Here is a 19039-nt window from a genome sequence, read left to right on the forward strand (position 1 = left end):
AGATTTTCCTATGTTTGTATGCTGTCTTTTTTTTTTTCCTTCCGTGCATGTGCCCTGAGAGTTGCAAAATGTGAGTAACGTGGCCTGCAGGAACAGGATAGGCTCCTCTCTTCCCTTGTTTATTACTGTCAAAGGAGAGAAAGCCTTTAATGTGGAAAAACCCTTTTCTCTTAGCCTGTGAACCCAGCCCAGGCTTGCACTGGGAGCACTGGCAGTGACGTGTTTCAGGCTGAGACACCCCATTGAAATGGTTCCAGAGGTGCTGGGAGTCCTGTAGTGACAGCATGGAAGTCATGCCACAGATCTGTGCACATCTGGTTGGCACATGTTAATGCTTCTCTGACCTTTTCTGCAATCTTTAACACTCCTTTTCTCCTCCTGGGAGAGGGTTGAAGTCTGCTGGAATTTATGCCTCACCTGATACGAAGAGATCCTGTCCCAGAGGATGTCCTTTGTCAGCAGAATTAGATTGAACAGAAACAAAATGAAGGGTGCATCCCCACAGAGACTTTCTTCCTGTTGAGAAGAAGGACAGCTGTTGTGATGTACATGTGACAGTTTTGTTGTGGCATTGCAGGGAGGGCTTGGCAGCTGCAGCTGCATTCAGCACCCCACTGCTCTGGACCCCCCCTGCAGAGGCTTGAATATCATCCATACTGCTCCATGGCCAGATATTGGCTGAGGTCACTTTTGGGGGGAAGATGGGGTGGGCATTCAACACACAGATCATGCCCACCCTGTCCCAGTTGTTGTCCCTTTAACACTGCATGGAGACAGAATGGAAAAAAGCATGGAAAGGAGAGGGGGGAAGCAACTTGTCAAGCCATCAGGATAGAATGGGCTCTAACACAGCTTTTCTGACTTGTTCATGTTTCCTCCTTTTCATGCGTGTGTCTATCTTGAATTTTGCCATGTTTTCTTTCCTGAAAATGAGGCTTAGCAGCAGCACCACTTGTCTATGGCTTAAGCAGAGATTTTCTTCCTTTTTCTGAGTATGTGAATTTAAAAATACATGCTTTCCATACTGCACCCCAACCCAAGTGGCAGAGAGAGTGCAAAAGCTTTCTTTCTCCCTCTGAACACCCCAATGCAAAGGAGAACCTCAAAAGCCATCTTCTGTTCTGTTTACCAGTGGGATTTTTTTCCTGATGTGCTGGGGTTTTCTGGCCGCTAATTCAAAAAAAATGTGGCTGGAAACAAGGCTTTACAGAATATTTTGGCTTCCATTCAGTTAGAGAAGAGTTTTCTAACTAGTCAGTACTGACTCACAGGACAACTCTTGCAGCTAACCAGATGAGACTTCTACCTCCATACCCCACTTGCTCCATAACTGCATAAGAGATTGGTTGTTCTTCAGGGTGCAGCTGGCAATTGCCTTTGTTGGGCATCCCAACACACAAGAACATGACTGAGTCATTGTTCTTTTGATCCTTTTTTTCCATAGGAGAGCAGCAACACTGGTTGCACCCCAAGAGCCAGCAGCACATAGTGCTTACCCAGACCATGCCCTGGGCGGGGGCAAGAGGAGGTGGGCACAGGTGGCTCCTGCAGCTGGAGCAGGGATGCTGGTCTGGGATCAGCAGCTGCCTCTTCTGCTCTCTCCTTTGTGCATTTTCCTTTGGTTTTCGTGGGCAGGGTTCAGCCTGTCTCTCCTCAGCAGTAGAAGGGATCCAAACCAGACAGATACTAATCAGATGTGCCTTCCAATAGGATTCCTGCCTTTACTTTGTCCGTGGGATGCAGTTGTGTGGATGGAAACTGCAGTGTTTTATTATTCCTCCCGTTGTTCCAGCACTTCTCAGAGAACAGTGTCATCTCATTGGTATTTCCATGTGCAATCTCTGCCTGGGGTACAGTCTTCCTCCCTGCTCTCACTCTTACTAACCAGATTGTTTTGAAGTGACTAAACCGGGAGCCGATCCGTGCAGTTCCTTGCCGGGAGGATTTTCAGCAGCGCTGCCGTGGCTTGTAGGCAGAGCGAGCTGCAGCACGCAGGGACAGCCGGCAGGGCACCGGCACACCGGGGAGCTGCCGCCGTGCCCAGCCCAGCAAAACACGGCCCAGCACCGGTGAGAGGCAGGGAGGGAGGGCCGGGTAGACCCGCAGACCCACCCTCTGCCCTGGCAGTGCCAGGGGAATGTGCCGGGGAGCGAGTGCCCTTCCACAGGCTCGGATGGCTGTGCGTTCTCTAGGGAGCAAGTCGGGGAGATGGGGGCTGGAAAATGTCTGCTGAGGTCTGTTCTGAATCTCTAGGCTGAAGCTGCCTAGAGAGCTTTTGGTGCTCCTGACTCAAATGCTTCAGTGATCAAATACTTCAAGGGACTTTATCCCTCCCCAGAGCAGGGATGAGCTCTGTCCAAACACTTGCCTGCCACCACTGCTCTCAGTTGTAGCAGAAATGCTACCCTGAAGACCAGCTTCAAGGCTGAGCATGGGTGCTGACCATCCCCTGACTTTGCTCAGCCTTCACCATGAGGGACAAGGACCAATTTTCCCCCTGTGCTGTCCCACGCCAGGGAGCCCACAGGTTCCTGGCCCTTGTGTCCCCTCATGGCAGCAGTGCCAAGCAGCTGGCAGCCGTGGTTTCTGTTGGACCAGTCTGGGCAGGCACCCATGGAGGGGTGGCTCTGGTGCCACCAGCTGCTGGGCATTGCCACAGCCAATGAGCAGGATGGGCCATCTCTGTGACACACACCTGTGGTGCCCTGTGACACTGGCAGACAACTGGAATGACTCACAGAGTGACAATGAACCAGGAAGGAACATAATGGAGACTCTGCTCCACCTGCTGGGTGTCAGGGAGTGGCTTCAAGGGCCCTAAACACTAAATTTTAAATTTAAAATTCTTGTTCCCTTTAGCAAGCTGGTTGCTAAAGAGAGCTCCTGGAAGCTGGCACTGACAAAGGATGCTAGCTGCCCACAGTCTTCTCTACACAGCTGGCCACAGCTGGGGACAGCTGAGTGAGCACAATAGAAGCACTCACAGATGCCTTCCTCATTGCTCTGACAGCCTCATTACCACCCCAGGGAGGGGTCATCCTCAGTGGGACATCCCCTGCTCCTGGGATCTCCCCCTGCTCCTGCTCTGGGGGCTCAGGCGCTCCATGTGAGCAGGTTGGTTGTGTCTGGGGTGCCTGGCAGAGAGGCTCAGGGTGTAGGAGGGTGCCCTTGCCCTGTCTCTCAGGGTATGGTGCCTGGGCTGGGGGATGGGGGTGCTTTCCAGGGAAGGAGATTGGGAGCAGGGTGCAGCGCTGCACAGGAAAGCAGCTGGAGAGTGCTCAACCCATGGGAGAGCCCAGCAGGCTCAAACAAGCACAAACAGCCTCGGAAACCTGAGCTAAGCCATACCTGCACCACTGCTCAGGGAAGTCACACTCTTGTCACAGCACGTCTTTTAGCACCTTGTCCTGCTGGAGGGAAGTGGTTTGGGGGACACCCAAGGCTGGGGGCCAGTTCCCATCACTGGTGAGGGCAGGTTCTGGAGGCTCACTGCCAATCTGAAGCCCTTTGAAGCAGGAGGAAGGCTTCTGGCACCGGCGTGGGATTGCTCTCATGTTGCTCCAAGTGTCTGTGTGCCAGTCTCTGGGCTGGCTGCTGCTACATACAGCCAGTCTGGCTGCCTTCTCTGGGTGGGCTTCTCTCCCTTCTTCAAAGGCTGTTTCTCATCTAGGCCTAGTCCTGGCTAGTAAGATCTTCTCCAGGGAGGGCTTTACGTAGGACCATGTTTCCTGCAGAAAGCCAAGCTCAGTGGGATGGGCACAGCAGGGCTGAGCTCAGGGAGCCCACTGGAGAGCTGTGTCCCCTGAGCTACTCCTGCTGTCCAGCACAGGCCTGTCTGCATGGCAAGGGAAAACTGGAACAGACTGTCAGGGGTTTCCAGTGCCTGCTTCCCTTTAAATACCCTTCACTTAGCAGCTATTCTTTTAGTAAGATTCTAATGCTAACCTCTGCTGCCCATTCACCTGTTCTGTGCATAGAAATGGCTTTGCAGACTTGTGTGCCCGACCATGGCACATATGGGCCATGGGGAAAATAAAATAAAACACAGAAGGGGCCAGCTCTGCTCTCTGTGCCCAGCCTGCTGTTGCACTGGAAATGTTGGTGACCTGGGATAGGGACACACGGGAGACACCTGGTGTGTAACTGCTCACAGCCTGCTGGTCTCTGCCAGACGTTTTTCACTCCTGTCATTTCTGAAGACCTGGAGGCTTTCTTGAGGCTCTGAAAGTGTTTTATCTGTTCTGAATTAAGTATTCTTATCAATCCCCAATGGCAGACTGTTGACCCTAAACATTTAATGATGTTTTCACCCAAGGAAATTGAATGCAAGAGATGGGAAGTTAAGCAGAAGGCTCAGAGGCATTCTTCTGCTGTGCACCTACACACAGCACTCCAGATAACTGAGGTGCTTTCTCATAAGCAGTCAGACCTGTTGGGGTGGTTCTGGTGGTTCTGATAACACCCGACTTTGGGCAGTGCAGGTGCTGGTTGCAAATTGCCCGTTGCTATTGCAAACTGCAGAATAAGTGAGGTGGAAATGACCTCTCCAGTCTCTAGTCCAACCTCCTGCTCCAAGCAGGGCCCTCTAGATCAGGTAGCTTAGGATGGTGAGCAGCAGAATTGTGGACATCTTGAAGAAGGTTCCTAAAACCTCTACATGTTCCTGTTCTGGAGTTCCTCATGGGAAAGAAACTTTTGCTGGTATTTAACAAAATTTTTGCATGTATACAAGATCCCTATTCTAACCCAATTATTACTTATATGTGGGGTATTTGCCTTACTGGTGCATGGAAGAGTCTAAAGGCAACGTTTGTCAGAAAACCACAAATGTTTTTTTCCCTCCTCATGAGCCCAAACAGTTTTCTTTTCACAGTTAAAAGCCTCCTTTTCCTCTTCTGACTTTTTAAACAGATATCCTTCTTTCTTTGTGAAGGAGTGGAAGAAGTCCCCAGAATATGCAGGTTTTTGCTCTTTTTTTGTGACTCAGTCACATAGCAACAGGTAGTGCTAGGAGTTTACAGATCCTTATGCCCAGAGTTTAGGAAGTCTTTACTTTGGCTGATCCATGGAGGTAATTTGCTTATTGCCTTGTCCTATTTGATTCTGACATGAATATTATCTAATTCTCCATAGATAGTCAGGTTTTAAACTTTGGCTATGGTTGCAGATGCCTAAATTCTCCTGGAGAAACTGGCTGATCATGGCATGGATGGGTGCACATGTAAAAAACTGTCTGTGTGGCACAACCCAGAGAGTGTTGGTGAATGGAGTTACATCAGCTGGATGGCCACTTGTGGGGTTCCTCAGGGATTGGTGTTGGGGCCAGTCCTGTTTAATGTCTTTATTAATGATCTGGCCAAGGGGATTGAATGCACCCTCTGGGCAAAGGGCAAGCTGATAGTCAGAGAAAGCACCAGGGACACAATTTGCATTTTGCTTTATTGTCAGGATTTACATTTGATGACACAGCTTAGTGGGACTTGGCACATTAGGTATAGAGTTGATGATCTTAAAGGTCTTTTCCAACCTACACGATTCTGTGATTCTTGGCAGATAAACTTAGTCATTGCTGTGACCCCCATTCACAGCCTCACATTTCACTACATCTCTGTGCACCCAGCTGCATTTATGTCCCCTGCCACAGGCCTAGTGAAGGCAGAAACACTGTGGGGCAAGAAAAGCTATGAATCCCATGTAAATGAAGCTGATTTCTGAATTTTTTGAAATTCAGAGAGAAGCAAGGTACTTGGAGTTTCCCAAAGCTTGCCAGAAGGTGAGGGTGTGCATGCAGATAGCTAGGGTACAACAGCCCCAAAGCCTCCTACAGAAGCCTCTCCTACACTCCTCTTTGACAGATGCCCTTCAAATGAATAGAGAGGGTTCACTTCAAGTCTCCATTTACACACATCTGCAAATTGCTGGATATCCAAAATATTTGGAGGGGACTGGCAGATAAGAACGGACTTCCAGGAAATCCAGGCCCTTCCAGAGCAGCAGTTTAGGGCTTGCTACAATATCCCACAAAATCTACAGTGACACCAGATGTTACTTGACAAGCTAAAGATCTCAGCCCCAGCGCTATTCTCTGCTCCAGAGTGCTTCACAGTAGGATTTTTCACTGGGGAAGCTGGAATAGACTAGCTTATGTAAGAACAGTTTTAGGTCAACTCCTAATGTCAGGAAGAAATATTCAGAATTGCTTAAAAGGTAAAATTAAACACACGTACCAGATTCTTGCATAATTTCTCACCAGTTGACTGAAGAAGCACTTAAAAGAGGTTAATTTTTCCTCAATGTAAAGACGAGGCACTTTTACAGAGAAAAGTTGGGGGTTTTCTCTGAAGTTATCTAGCTAAGAATTCCCAGAAACCTATAGATGTTTAGATGTTTTTCATTAAGAAAATGAAGCAGTTGCTATGTGACCAGCTCAGAAATCACAACGCTAAGATAGGAGCCAGTGCAGTCCTACACATGGCAATGAGTGCCACAGCTTCATCTGTGAGTCATCTGCCCACAGAATAACATTTCTACCAAATTGTGTGCCATGGAGTCTCCTCCAAAAAAACACTTGCATTCAATGATCAGGAAAAAGCAAGTTAGCTTTGCCAAGTAAATGAGACTGACCGAGTATCACTGACACTAATAATACAATACAGTTGAAAATAAACAGCTCCCAAAAACGTTTATGCATTCAAACGATAACGATGAATAAAAAGCCTTTCCTACACCCTACTGAGAACACAAAAGGAGCTTTAAAAGAAAACAAATGCTGCCGCCTAGAGAGCGAGCTGCAAATCCACGGGTCCAAGCTCCCAGTACGGACTGTCTCCCACAGGATTCAGTCATGGCTTTCCCTTCTGCTCTTGCTCGTGGTGCTGTGTCACCCAGGAGAGACTTCTCTTTTCCTCCAGATACCAGTGCTACTGAGCAGTTACACCTCCTCCTGGAGGAGAAATCCTGCATTCCCTTCAAAGGGTGCCTGAGCACTTCCAAACTACCCCAGCTGAGCTGGGAGCTGGAGCCCAGCTGTCCCAGAAACACACACTGTGCCTGCTGAGCAACGGTATGTGGAGTTCAGGCAACTTTTAAAAATATTTTTCCTGGACAATTTAAAATTCCACAGGAGGGAAAGTTGAGAATTTAATCAGTAAAAAAAAAAAAAAAAAAAAAAAAAAAAAAAAAAAAAAAAGCTGTTCTTGCAACTCAGCCAGGGAAAAAAAGCCATTCATCTGCACGTTTCATTAGCAAAAGGCAGTAAGACATCTTCTGACCTTCCTTTGATCTATATGGATGGCTGCACATTCTCCTCCCACTGAGATCAGGGCTGTGCTGCTCCTGTGAAGCTAGAAAATAAAATAAAATCCTAATCAATCAAAATACTGTTCAACCACCTGAGCTCAGACAGAAAAAGAGATCCTTTCTTGATTCACAATTCATGACCGTGCCATTCAGCTGGCATTACTCCTTGTTAGCCTCACACACGTGTGGAATTATTGCCATGAGGCTGTTGATGTCTAAAGATTACAGTAACATCATTCTATAACACTGTATAATGAATTATGTTGGGAAGCTGTTATTATTATGTTAATATTATTCTAAGTTATGCTGTGAATCTGTGCCAGGAGAGGTTTTGGGTGGATCTTAGGAAAAGGGGAGTTAGACGCTGAAACAGGTTCCCCAGGAAGCACCAAGACTGTCTGAGTTCAAGAAGTGTTTGGATATGCTCTCAACATGGTCCTAAATGTAATGTACAGTTTTGACGTAAAAAAATTAAACCCATCATACTGAAATTCACCATCTTTTTGAGCTATAAACCTTCATAAACACCCAACTGGGATACACCAATGTTTTTGGTTGGTTTTTTTTTTTTTTTGCTTCCAGCCCTCCAGTGATTAATCTTTGCTCAAAGAAAATGAAAGCAGGCATGTGCTGGAAGGTAAGGATAGTTTTGACCCTTTAAAGGAACTGTAAGGCAAAAACATTATTGTTTTTCAAACCCAAAGTCACTGACCCAAGAATGTTCCTCAGGCATGAAATGTGCTGTACATCTCTGCCTGCACTGCTGCTGCCCAGCAAAGCCTGACAAAGCCATGGTCTGGGCCAGGGGGAGAGCAGGTGCTGCTTGGCTGACATCAAAGCTAAAAGCCACCTGTGTGTTACCAAGCACTGTAGGACAGCCCCAACACAGCTAATTTCAATCAGCATGCAAAAAGCTCTTGTTTGGTGGAACAGAAAGAACAAACCTAAGATATGTGCCCATATCCATGACAGGTACAAGGAGAGTACCAAATCCCAGCTCTTGCTCACCCTCCCCGTGGGAAGGCCCACCAGAGCCACTCTGGAGTGCAGCCCTTCACAGGAGTCTTGAGCTTTCCCATTTTGCTTTGATGTTTGCCACAGGAAGTGGCTTTGGGCGCCAGCCAGGCCGGTGGCCTCACGGCCCCAGGAGCAGTGCCCAGAGGGATGGGCACCTGGAGGGCAGTGCCTGCCCCCTGCCCCTGCCTCCAGCATCCCAAAACAGCCCTCACTCGCAGCAAGAGCAGAGGGTGCCCGGGTCACTGTCCCCACCGGCAGGACCTGTGCATAGGCAGCCAGGGGCAGAGGCTTGGCACGTGTCAGGCTGCCACCACCAGTTTGGTAGCTGCCACAAGAAACTCCTCCAGTGGCTCTCCAGGGGTTGCTGGCTCCTGTGGGCTCAGAATATCCCAGAACCAAAGAGCACTGCCTCTGACAGAGATGCTGGGGCCTCCCTGATCCCTGTGGGGACTGTGGGAATGGCACTTGGTACCCACTCCCTTCCTTGGTGCACTCAATCCCTTCTCTGGACAAATGATCTTCTGGTATAGAGAGAGGACATCCCCTTCTTATGATCCATCTTTAGCAAGAAAATACATCAGGCTTCAGGTTATAACTGTACTATGGGTAAGTTTACAACCATTGGTTTTAATACAGTAAGCAAACTTTAAATATGCAAGTTTGTTTATTAAGACAGGCTGCACAGAAAGTACACTTAAGGCATTGCTTCCATTTGGATTGTCTGTGACCCTCTAATTTTCTTGAAAAGCAGCCATTTGTAGTATCAGCAATGTCCCTTATGGGCAATTTCTATACGCGTATGATCTTCCCTGCAAACAGAAGAAAAATATATTAGAACAGGAACACTACTTGAATGTTACAGACACATTTTATAAACTGGACTCTCATTTCTTTCTATGGGTTCAATTAAATGCAGTGCTGCTTTAATTGCACCACTTACTGAAAGCATCACCACAAAGTAACCATGATGCGAAAATCTATGAAATCACATACACAGAGTGAGTAACTTACCACAGGCTTTGTTACCTATAAAACCGGATAAAACCATCTGCAAATCTGAGAACTGTCACACCACATGACAAATCACACCATGAGGACTAACATGTCCATTACAAAGCACTAATACAAGTCAAGCTTTGCAGTCTCTTAGGTGCAAACCAGTTCTAATGCTTAAAGCATTTCCCCTTTCACATGGGAATTCAGTGGGAAGGGTGTGCATCCCGATGCACCTCGGCATCTGAGGCTTTGCTACATTTTGAATGTGTGGTTCTCTGAATGCTGGAATCTTCTTTAAGGAAATTTTAGCCAAGCACTCCTTAGTTTGGAAACACTGGTTTGTTTTTCTTGTAAGTCCTATACACAGTATTTTGGGGTACTCCATTTACAAATCTCAATTTACCAGGCAAATGCAGATAGAAAAAGAAACTAGTAGAATGCAAATTGTCCCAGATGATCAGTTTGCTTCCTTATCTCAATAGAATCAAGCTGGTTTACTCCTCATGAAATTCAAGAGACTTATGTTTACCCAAAATCAGGGTTAATCTGTACTAGTTAGTAGTTTTATCAGGGATCTTTTAACCACAAGGTAGTGCCAGAAGGCAGATCAGTAATATGAAAGGCAAAATCAAGGCCAGGGGAAGTAAAACACCAGCAAGGATGTAAAGAGTGGTTCTGGCTGAAGGACACCCTCACACTAAACCCTGCTGAGACACCTCAATCTGCTGCATCTATTTCCAAAGAGCATGTATTGCTGTTGGACTAGGTTTAAACTAAAATCAGATGTTGTCATTGCTACTGGGCACTGAGTGTGGAAGAGACCTGGGATTTGCATGTGAGCACCACTTAAGAATAGATTAAATCTAAACTTTAAAAGAAAAAAATAAAGTAAGAAGGAAAACTAACTCTGGTCTTACAATTAAGGGGCCTCACTGCAGAGCCAGGATGGGGAGGGTTTGTGCTGCACCTTTGCTCCAGGTGTCTCAGGTTATCATGGGTCAATGCATCAGCCTCTTCTGCAGCACTCTATAGATTCACCCAGGGCTCTCCGGGTGCCCACACATTCCTTCACTCTATGGATTCACACAGGGCTCTCCAGGTGCCCACACATTCCTTCACTCTATGGATTCACACAGGGCTCTCAGGTGCCCACACATTCCTTCACTCTATGGATTCACACAGGGCTCTCCAGGTGCCCACACATTCCTTCACTCTAGATTCACACAGGGCTCTCCAGGTGCCCACACATTCCTTCACTCTAGATTCACACAGGGCTCTCCAGGTGCCCACACATTCCTTCACTCTATAGATTCACCCAGGGCTCTCCAGGTGCCCACACATTCCTTCACTCTAGATTCACACAGGGCTCTCCAGGTGCCCACACATTCCTTCACTCTATGGATTCACACAGGGCTCTCCAGGTGCCCACATATTCCTTCACTCTATGGATTCACACAGGGCTCTCCAGGTGCCCACACATTCCTTCACTCTATGGATTCACACAGGGCTCTCAGGTGCCCACACATTCCTTCACTCTAGATTCACCCAGGGCTCTCCAGGTGCCCACACATTCCTTCACTCTATAGATTCACCCAGGGCTCTCCAGGTGCCCACACATTCCTTCACTCTAGATTCACCCAGGGCTCTCCAGGTGCCCACACATTCCTTCATGGCTAAAAGAGCCCGTGGACAGTTCTGTCTCGGCCATCAGGAAGGACAACTCTCTCCAAGAAGTCCCTTCATGGGGTTAACTATGGGCTAGAACAAAACCTGCAAGATGGCCATTGAGAATCACTCCAAGTTAATTGAGAAGTGACTGTTTTGTATTTTAGTACTGGATGTGTCCCTATATCCGTTTCTGTATCACCACATTGCACTATTTCAGCAACTAGTGATGCAGCCTGCTAAATAGGGCAGAAAAATCTGTCTTCCTAACAAGTGTGACAGACTGTACCTTAGATTATTTGGAGTGGAATGATCATTGCTTATGACTATGGACTGTTTTTCAAAGCTGAAATTCCTCCAATGAAGCAAAATGTTTTATCTGTGCTGTGTTCATGCCAAGTCAAACACTTTAGAACAGCAACTCCAGGCTGAACTAGAAGGCCCCCAAATATGCCAACTACTGAACTATAAAAGAAAAATGGTCATGAGAGTATCTGACCACCCTGTGCCCCTTCAGACCCAACAACATGTTTCTGAGCATGTAAGAAGACAGCAAAAAAAGATGGTTAAGACAAAATTCTATCTTGTGTTTATAATTGGATTTAATCCCATGTATCACACAAAAGATGTACTTTACATCTTATACTAAAAAGACATAAGCCCCATCACTAATTACTTAAGGAATTACTTAAGGAGTTGAAATAAGCAGCAGATTTGAGTGGAGAACCCTTTGTTCTGTGCACTGCTGTATTCAGGAATCTGCCATGCATCCATCTGGAACTGAGGGATCATGCCTAAAAAAATGAAGCATCCTAGAAATCCTAGAAAGCTGGATCTCAAAGCCCATCCTTCTGTTCTGAAAGGATTAAATATACTGTTTAGGTTGTGAGATGCTCTCCTGTCTCTATCTCCACAGTATGGATTTACACTCTCTATGGGCAATACTCAGCACTTCTTTTTGTCTTTTACTGTACTGATTTCACTCTATTTCTCCAGATCTCTGGGAATTTTTATAATATGCTGCACAGATCACCATATCCCTGCCATTTTGCATTTTTTATTATATAAAATGTGATAGCTCTTTAAAATGTAAAATGCTGATCACTGTTTTTGAACCAAAGCATTTCAAACTTCTGTGACTTCATCCTTTAACAATTTCAGCTGAATAACTATTTGTCTGCTTATGTGAATGTCAAGTGGAGATAATGTAAACTGCCTTATTAATGTCATGCACCAATACTTCTATTTCCTCCTACTCTGTTTGGCCAGTTATCGTGCCAAAAAACTAAATCTCATGGATTTGATCGGATTATTTGTGACAAATCTCTATCTGCTTTGCTTACATTCCTCTTTACCTCTGGCTATGTACAAAGCCAATCACTTAATAACTTACTCCAACATTACTCGAGGCAGGAAAGATGGGTAGGCTCCTAATATGTAACATGCCAGAACCTCTTTTCTTCCCTTTTAACAGATTCTACTGTGTGTGAATTTTGATTAATTTTCTTTTTTTTTCCTAAACTGTAGGTTTACCAATTCTCTTTGCAATTTGTCACTTGCTTGGGTTGTTTGTGCTGTGGTCCGGTGAAAGTGTAACAAATTCTTCAGATATGCATGACACATTTCAGCACTTTCTTTATAACATTACCTTAAGTGTCCTTTGATATCTTTGTCACTTTCTTTATTTTGGCCTATGTTTCTTTTATCTTGGCAATTTGAATTTTGTAGATTGTCTGGTCAGAATTAATCTCTCCTCTGCCCCAAAGTCAGAAACTCATTTCAGCCTTCCCTTTCTTGACATCTATCTGTTCACAGTTTTGTTTCTGTCATTCTACTACTCTCACGTATACCTTCTGCTGGAAACAGAAAATCTTTTATTTCATTAATATAAATTGCCTTTTACCATCAAAATTTCTATTCACAGCAGCTCCTCTCAGTTTGTACTGAGAGACTGCTCTATAAAGAAAGGTTTACAGTCAATTCTAATGGAGGCTAATAATGCTCATTAGATACCAATTCTCTGTGTTTTCAGTTTGTTTTTTTAAAAAATTAAACTATTAAGGAATAAAATACCCCCTCTCAAATATCAGGCAGTCTTTTTCTTGATTTTTAGACAACCTGAAGGCAAAACAGGGTTTTCTCCTAACATCTGGCTTTCTTACTGTTCTTTGTGAAAAGAAGTACAGGAGTTTGGATCTTGAACATAAATATTTTATATGTAAAGCTGCATTTTAGGTGGGAGCTTTCATGTTTTCTGATGGAAAGTGTGGGTCTGGCATTATATTTATTGGTTGTATGGCATTGTATGAACATGACAAGCAAGCTCCTCTAAGATGCTCCTTCTCAGGAAATAGTAATACAAATATTCAGTACATCCAGCTGACCGAATTCAATCTAAGCCATTTACAGGTACCACAATAAAATCTGTTGCAGGGGATACACAGCTGAGAGGACACTGCTGGAACTGCAGTGCAACAGTGCAAATGATCCAAAGCCAGTAAATTATCTGGCTTCAGTTATCTGGAATGTCAGGGTGAATGTTCTGCTTGCACGTAGGGAAGGGAAGGACAGAACTGACTACCTGTTAGCAAGGCAGAGCACACACTCGTTTCCATAGGTCTCTCCATCAGTGCCACAAACTGGATGGTAGTCCCTTGGACACATGTAGTTCCCATACCGAGCGCAGTTGGGCTGGGGAAGACAGGTACAAGAGAAGTCAAAGTTACACCATTTGAAACAGGTTACTGCTCAGCTTCTTAAGAATCCTGGCATGCACAGAAAAAAAGGTGTCCATGGGGAGCTGGCACAGCATTTTAAAGCGCCACATTATCTTTCATGCTCTTATGGGAATTGATCTCTTGAGGCTTGGCTCCTGCTGCCTGGCACGGCTTGGCTGTGGTGTCAGGACTTGTGTGTGCCCCACAGCGCAGCGCCTCCGACTGCTGAGCATCAGCGGGACACACGGACAGGAGTGCCCATGAAGGGCAAGGCAGACCGAGATGGTGAGAGATGGGCATGAAGGGCAGAGGGAGATGGTGAGAGATGGGCACGAAGGGCAGAGGGAGATGGTGAGAGATGGGCACGGCCAGGGCGAGTGTGCTGCGGAGCCAGCAGCGTCCCGGGCGCCTCAGCTGCGGGGAGAGACCCCAGCTGCGTGAGGGCCGGGCTCGGGACCCGGGCCAGGCTCACAGCCCCAGCGTGCGGCCCGCGGCTCTGGGGAAGGGGCCGGGGCAGCGGGAGGCCTGGCTGGAGGCAGGGGGCAGCGGAACCGGCGGCACTCACCGGGTAGCTGGCCATGGCTCCGGGACACCACAGCAGACCTGCGGAGAGCGAGCAGCGTTAACGGCGCCGGGCCCCGCACGGAACCCCCCGAGCACGCGGGACCGGCCCCGGCTGTTACCGACCGCACGCTGCCCGTGCCGGCACCCTGACCCCTCTCTGTCCGCTCCGGGGACACCCTGAGCAGCCGCGGTCCGACCCCGCCATCCCCCGGTCTAGCCGCAGTCCCGGTCCCGGCCGTCCGGCACCATCCCGTGCCGGCTCCCTGGCTGGCTCCGGTGCCCACCCCCGGCTTAGATCCCGCCGCCGCTCCGCTGAGCCAGCCGGGGCACGGCACCGCTTCAGGCTCCCCCTTCCTGGGACGGCACCGGCCGGGACACGGTACCAGCCCGCCTCCCACCTCCCCGGCTCCCCTCCCGACCGCCAGCGGCCCGGCGCGGTGCGCGGTACCGGCGAGGAGGACGGGCAGCAGCAGCAGGAGCGCCAGCGGCCGCGCCATGTCGCCACCTGAGCGGGGACAGAAGCGGGGACAGCAGCGGGGACAGCGGGGGCGGCTCGGGGCGCAACGGCCGCGGCAGCGCGGGAGCCAACGGGGGGCGCGGGGCGGGACCGGTACCGGTACCGGGCGGGGCGCGGGGCGGCCGCGGGGACGCCCACGGCTGGGATGGCACGGCGGGGACCTGCCCAGGAGCGCGCTCACGGGGATGGAAAACTCGCCCGTCAGAGCTGTGCAGGGGGGCAGCACAGTCAATGGGGGGCGGGATCCCGGCCGGGATTCCAGCGTGCCCCGGCCTTCCCTCCTCGGCCCCAGCCCCTCGGGGCTGTGCTTTGATCGCAGTGTCTCGGGCAGTGCAGGCAGGCTGGAAATACGCACGCCCTGCCGTGCGGCTCTTAAGGTCAGGGCCCCCGTCTCGTCATAAAGTGACATGAAATGGCTTCTGCTGAGCTGTGAGTGCGCCTCTAACAGAAGGAACAGAAAAACTGTCCCGGCAATAACGCAACCTGCCTGCCGCCAAAGGCGTGAGAATACATACAGGGGGCTGGAAAGCCTTGGCACACTGTCCCACCAGCATGGCTGGTGTCTCGGCAGCACTGCTATCCAAAGAGTATCTCATCTGGCGGTCACTGATAAGAGTGGTTAGCTTTGCAGAGCCCAGAGGTTGGCTTTGCACAGGGTCTGGCTCTGCAAATGTTTTTATGCAGTTTCCCAAAATCTAGGGTATGAACTTCTTGTAAAATTGCCTGTGCTTCTTCGTATGAACCGGGATTAGAACTGTCAAGTGTTTGAATATGTCCCACACAGGTACATACACAGATATCACACACACCTTTTCTGTCTGCGTGTCAACCTGTGAGTCCTTTCAAGTATGGCTTTTTTTCTTTCTGACAGTGTGCTCTGCCTACATGGCATCATAGGGAGGTTATTTTATTATCTGCTTAATATGTTCTTATTCCTCCAGGTAACCTCTGCAAGCTGATTGCAGTTTCAGATTTCCATTCCGTGCACACCTTTGTGTTTACTGCCCAACACAAGGCATGTTTCATACAAAGGCCCCTGGCTTGGCTGTTTTAAGCAAGATGCCTAATCAGAATGTTTTGTGGCTGATGAAGCATGCAGAGGGTTATTTCTCTCTGCCTGATCTCCTTCCCTAGCTTTCCCAGCTTTCTGTCCCAGGTTTCCCTGTTAAGCCAGTGGAGATGAGGGTGTCTTTCTGTTACCTTGTTTTTGGTGGGATGGTTGCTGGAATTGTCATCCTGGGGGGAAGGATTGTAAGGGCTTAAATACTGGAGAGTTATGCTGTGGTGGGTTTCCTTGTTTCTTGAAGATGTGATTTTTCTAAGGGAGAAGGGCCAGCTGAAGGTGAAGAAAGCAGAACCATGAGGAAGGTAAAGAAAGCAAAACCAAGGGTAGAAGTTATCTCTTAGGTTGTGAATATTGTAACTTCCTCTAAACAGTTAAATTCCAAGCTCTTGCTCAGAAAAAAAAGCCTGAACAACGTGAACCAAGTAAAAGCTCAGTGTCCCACCTGTAGGTAGCCCAGACCAGCTTTCTTTCTCCTGAACAGCTCCTGCACAACAGGCACTGAGTGGGTGTGTACTGTCATTGTGTCTCCTAAGAGAATAGCTGCCCCTCTAAAAATGTTCTCTACACTGATGTATTTTCCAACATATTTAATGTTAATTCCATGATCACCAATGTGTGGCTCTTGATCCCAAATACATGGCATGAATGGGACCATTTGGGTAAACATGACTTCACTTGTCTTTCTGTGACAGTAATGAACTCAGCCATGTGATCTATCCTGGAGAAAATAGAGAAAGGTAAAATAAAAGAGCTCTATTGACTCTCAGTGTGACAATCCTATTTGAAACTGGTGCCAGTCTCCTCGATTCTGAAAGCAATTTGTTTCACTTACTTATATTTTTCTTCTGAGAGTATTTAATTTTGCCTTATTTAAGTAAAATTTTAGAGACTAGTCTTTAGAGAAGGGAAAATTGTAGAAATGAGATTTTAACCAGAAGAAAAGATAACTTACAAAATTTTTCTTCTGGCAAGGTTGAATATTACAAGATACTAATTTTCTTTCATAAATTATTAAGAACTGGAGGCAAGGAAGAGTGTAATTATGCAGAGAGCTTCTTAATAGCTTTTGTATTCTGTTAACACATTTCTGATGCAAATGCTGAGTCATTGGAAAGGAAAATTGCAGAATTATTTGCATATCTCCTAGAAGTTATCTTCTTGTTAAAATCAGGTAGCTGATTAACAAACATGAGAGACAATAATGAACCTAGAATATAGGCTGCAGGGAACAAGGCATAATTAGAAGTTACATCCCTACAGAGAAGGTCTGTTTCTGCCTTATGCTCGGTGGAATAACCCTCTGTGCTTGGAAGCTAGAATTTATTTGGACTTCAGTCAGACTCTTCTGGTGCTCCATGGCCTTGCTGCTGCCCAATGAGTGCCACCAGGTCTTTCTGAGATGTACCTGCTGCACAGATTGGCACTGATTGTGACCACCCCAAGGTGGGGTCTTGTGAGAGTGGAGTAGAGCAGGAAAATCACTCCCTTGACCCACTGGCCATTTCTCTTTTGTTGCAGCCCAGGATATGTTTGGTTTTCTGGGCTGTAAGTGCACACTGACAAGACATGTCCAACTTTTCAGCCACCAGCACACCAAGTCCTTCCCCGCAGAGCTGCACTTTACATCCATTCATCCCTAACTGACGCTCATTTTTGAGTAACTATTTGAGAAAATCTGAACTTTCCCCATACTCTTAGTGTTTCTTGGAAAGAAGATGTGCTGAATATTTGTGGCCTTTGCCATCTTCATCTTTGGGGATTTTCAGGACTCAGCTAGACAAGATTATAATTTTGTTGATCTTCTGTTGCCAGTAATCCTGTTCCAAGTGTCAGGGGGGTAGAGACCCAAAGGTCCCTTTCTGCCACCCTTCCCAGGGTTTGAGTGGCATGGCAGGTTGGAAATGAGCTATGAGACAACAGATCTCAGCATAAAATTTGTTCACAATCTCAAAAAAACCCCAAAAAAACCAACAACAACAACAAAAAAAGAGCTATCTATCACCTCATCTGCTTAAAACAGATACAGGAAGAAGTCCAAGCACCAGGAGGATTGGGACTAAGGAACTGGATTGCCTGCTACCTCTGTGATTCAGCACTGTGGCATGAAATATCCTCCTTGCCAAAGGTTGTGGTAGGTGCTAAAGGTTTAAACTTGGAAGAAAAAAATAGAATTGCAAGGTAAGAAAGCATAGGTGGCCTTAAGAGCACGAAAATTCCCACTTGAACAGGTCCCTGTGGGCTGCTGCAGGCAGGAGGGCGACACACAGCTCCTGTTTTCTCTTGGCCATTGTTGATGGCCTCTGGGAGAGCAGAGGCTGGTGAGAGGGATGCTGTGGGCACACATGACCTGCAGTTAGTGTCCTCTGGCAGCCCCCAGTCATTTGGGGGACGGTGTTAAATCCACAGTAGCAGCAGGACAGTGCAGCTGATGGGCCTGCCCTGCTGCAGGCGGTCTAGAAGGGCACAGGTGCTTGGGCACGTCCCAGCTGCTCTTGTGCCATGTACATGTGAGTCTCCTGCCATAAGAACAGGACCTTGTCTTTCCATCTGAGTAATTTCAGGGCCAAAACCAAGCAACACAGCACAGGACAATCAAGAGTGCTTCTGAGCAGCTTTTCAGCACGCCGCTCTGGGGTGGCACTGCTGAAAGCCTCCTTCCTAAGGCACGCGGGGGCTCCTGCCTCCTGTGAGACTGGAATGCCCTAGAAATAGTTTGGCACTTGCTTACTTGCTGATTCTGCCAACTTGAACCTGCACAGCAGCAGGGCAGAGATGGACAGAGGGGATAGAGCTGATTTTTCTAATGTTTTATTCTCCCTGACAAAGATTCCTGCCGGGAAGAAGCTGGCAGCACTGAGCAGAGTGCTTTTGGTGTAAGGCTGGGTTCATTGTGTGTAGGGAATTGGTTCCCACTACAAACTGTGTCCCTGCCCAGGCCCTGAGTGCTAAGCTGTTGCATCACCTCTAATTTTGGTGGACCCTTCCAGGTTGTTTCCATAGAGGCTGGGTTCAAAGGTTCACAGAAGGATGTGGAGGAAGCTCCTCATCTCATACACTCCCTCACCATCCTGTCAAGTGGCATTCCCACCTCCACACCACTAAGAGATTGCTCTGGGGGTCCTATCTGTCACACACAGCCCATGAATCATTCCTTTCAGTTGTGCTCCTACGTTTGCAATCCCACGTAGTCCCAAAGAC

The 19039-nt window shown here is 47.6% G+C and overlaps 1 protein-coding gene across 1 annotated transcript; it reads right to left on the minus strand.

The window, feature by feature from the left end:
- Positions 1-8905: 8905 nt before the first annotated feature.
- Positions 8906-14852, minus strand: SPINK2 (serine peptidase inhibitor Kazal type 2). Its single transcript, XM_063158003.1, has 4 exons — positions 14707-14852; positions 14260-14297; positions 13559-13668; positions 8906-9125 (listed from the first exon to the last, which is right to left on the minus strand). Exons 1-4 carry the CDS (start codon positions 14753-14755, stop codon positions 9080-9082), a joined length of 243 nt encoding a protein of 80 aa, XP_063014073.1. The 5' UTR covers positions 14756-14852; the 3' UTR covers positions 8906-9079.
- Between the last annotated feature and the right edge of the window lie 4187 nt (positions 14853-19039).

Source organism: Melospiza melodia, chromosome 5, assembly GCF_035770615.1.
Source record: "Melospiza melodia melodia isolate bMelMel2 chromosome 5, bMelMel2.pri, whole genome shotgun sequence".
Taxonomy (NCBI): Eukaryota; Metazoa; Chordata; class Aves; order Passeriformes; family Passerellidae; genus Melospiza; species Melospiza melodia.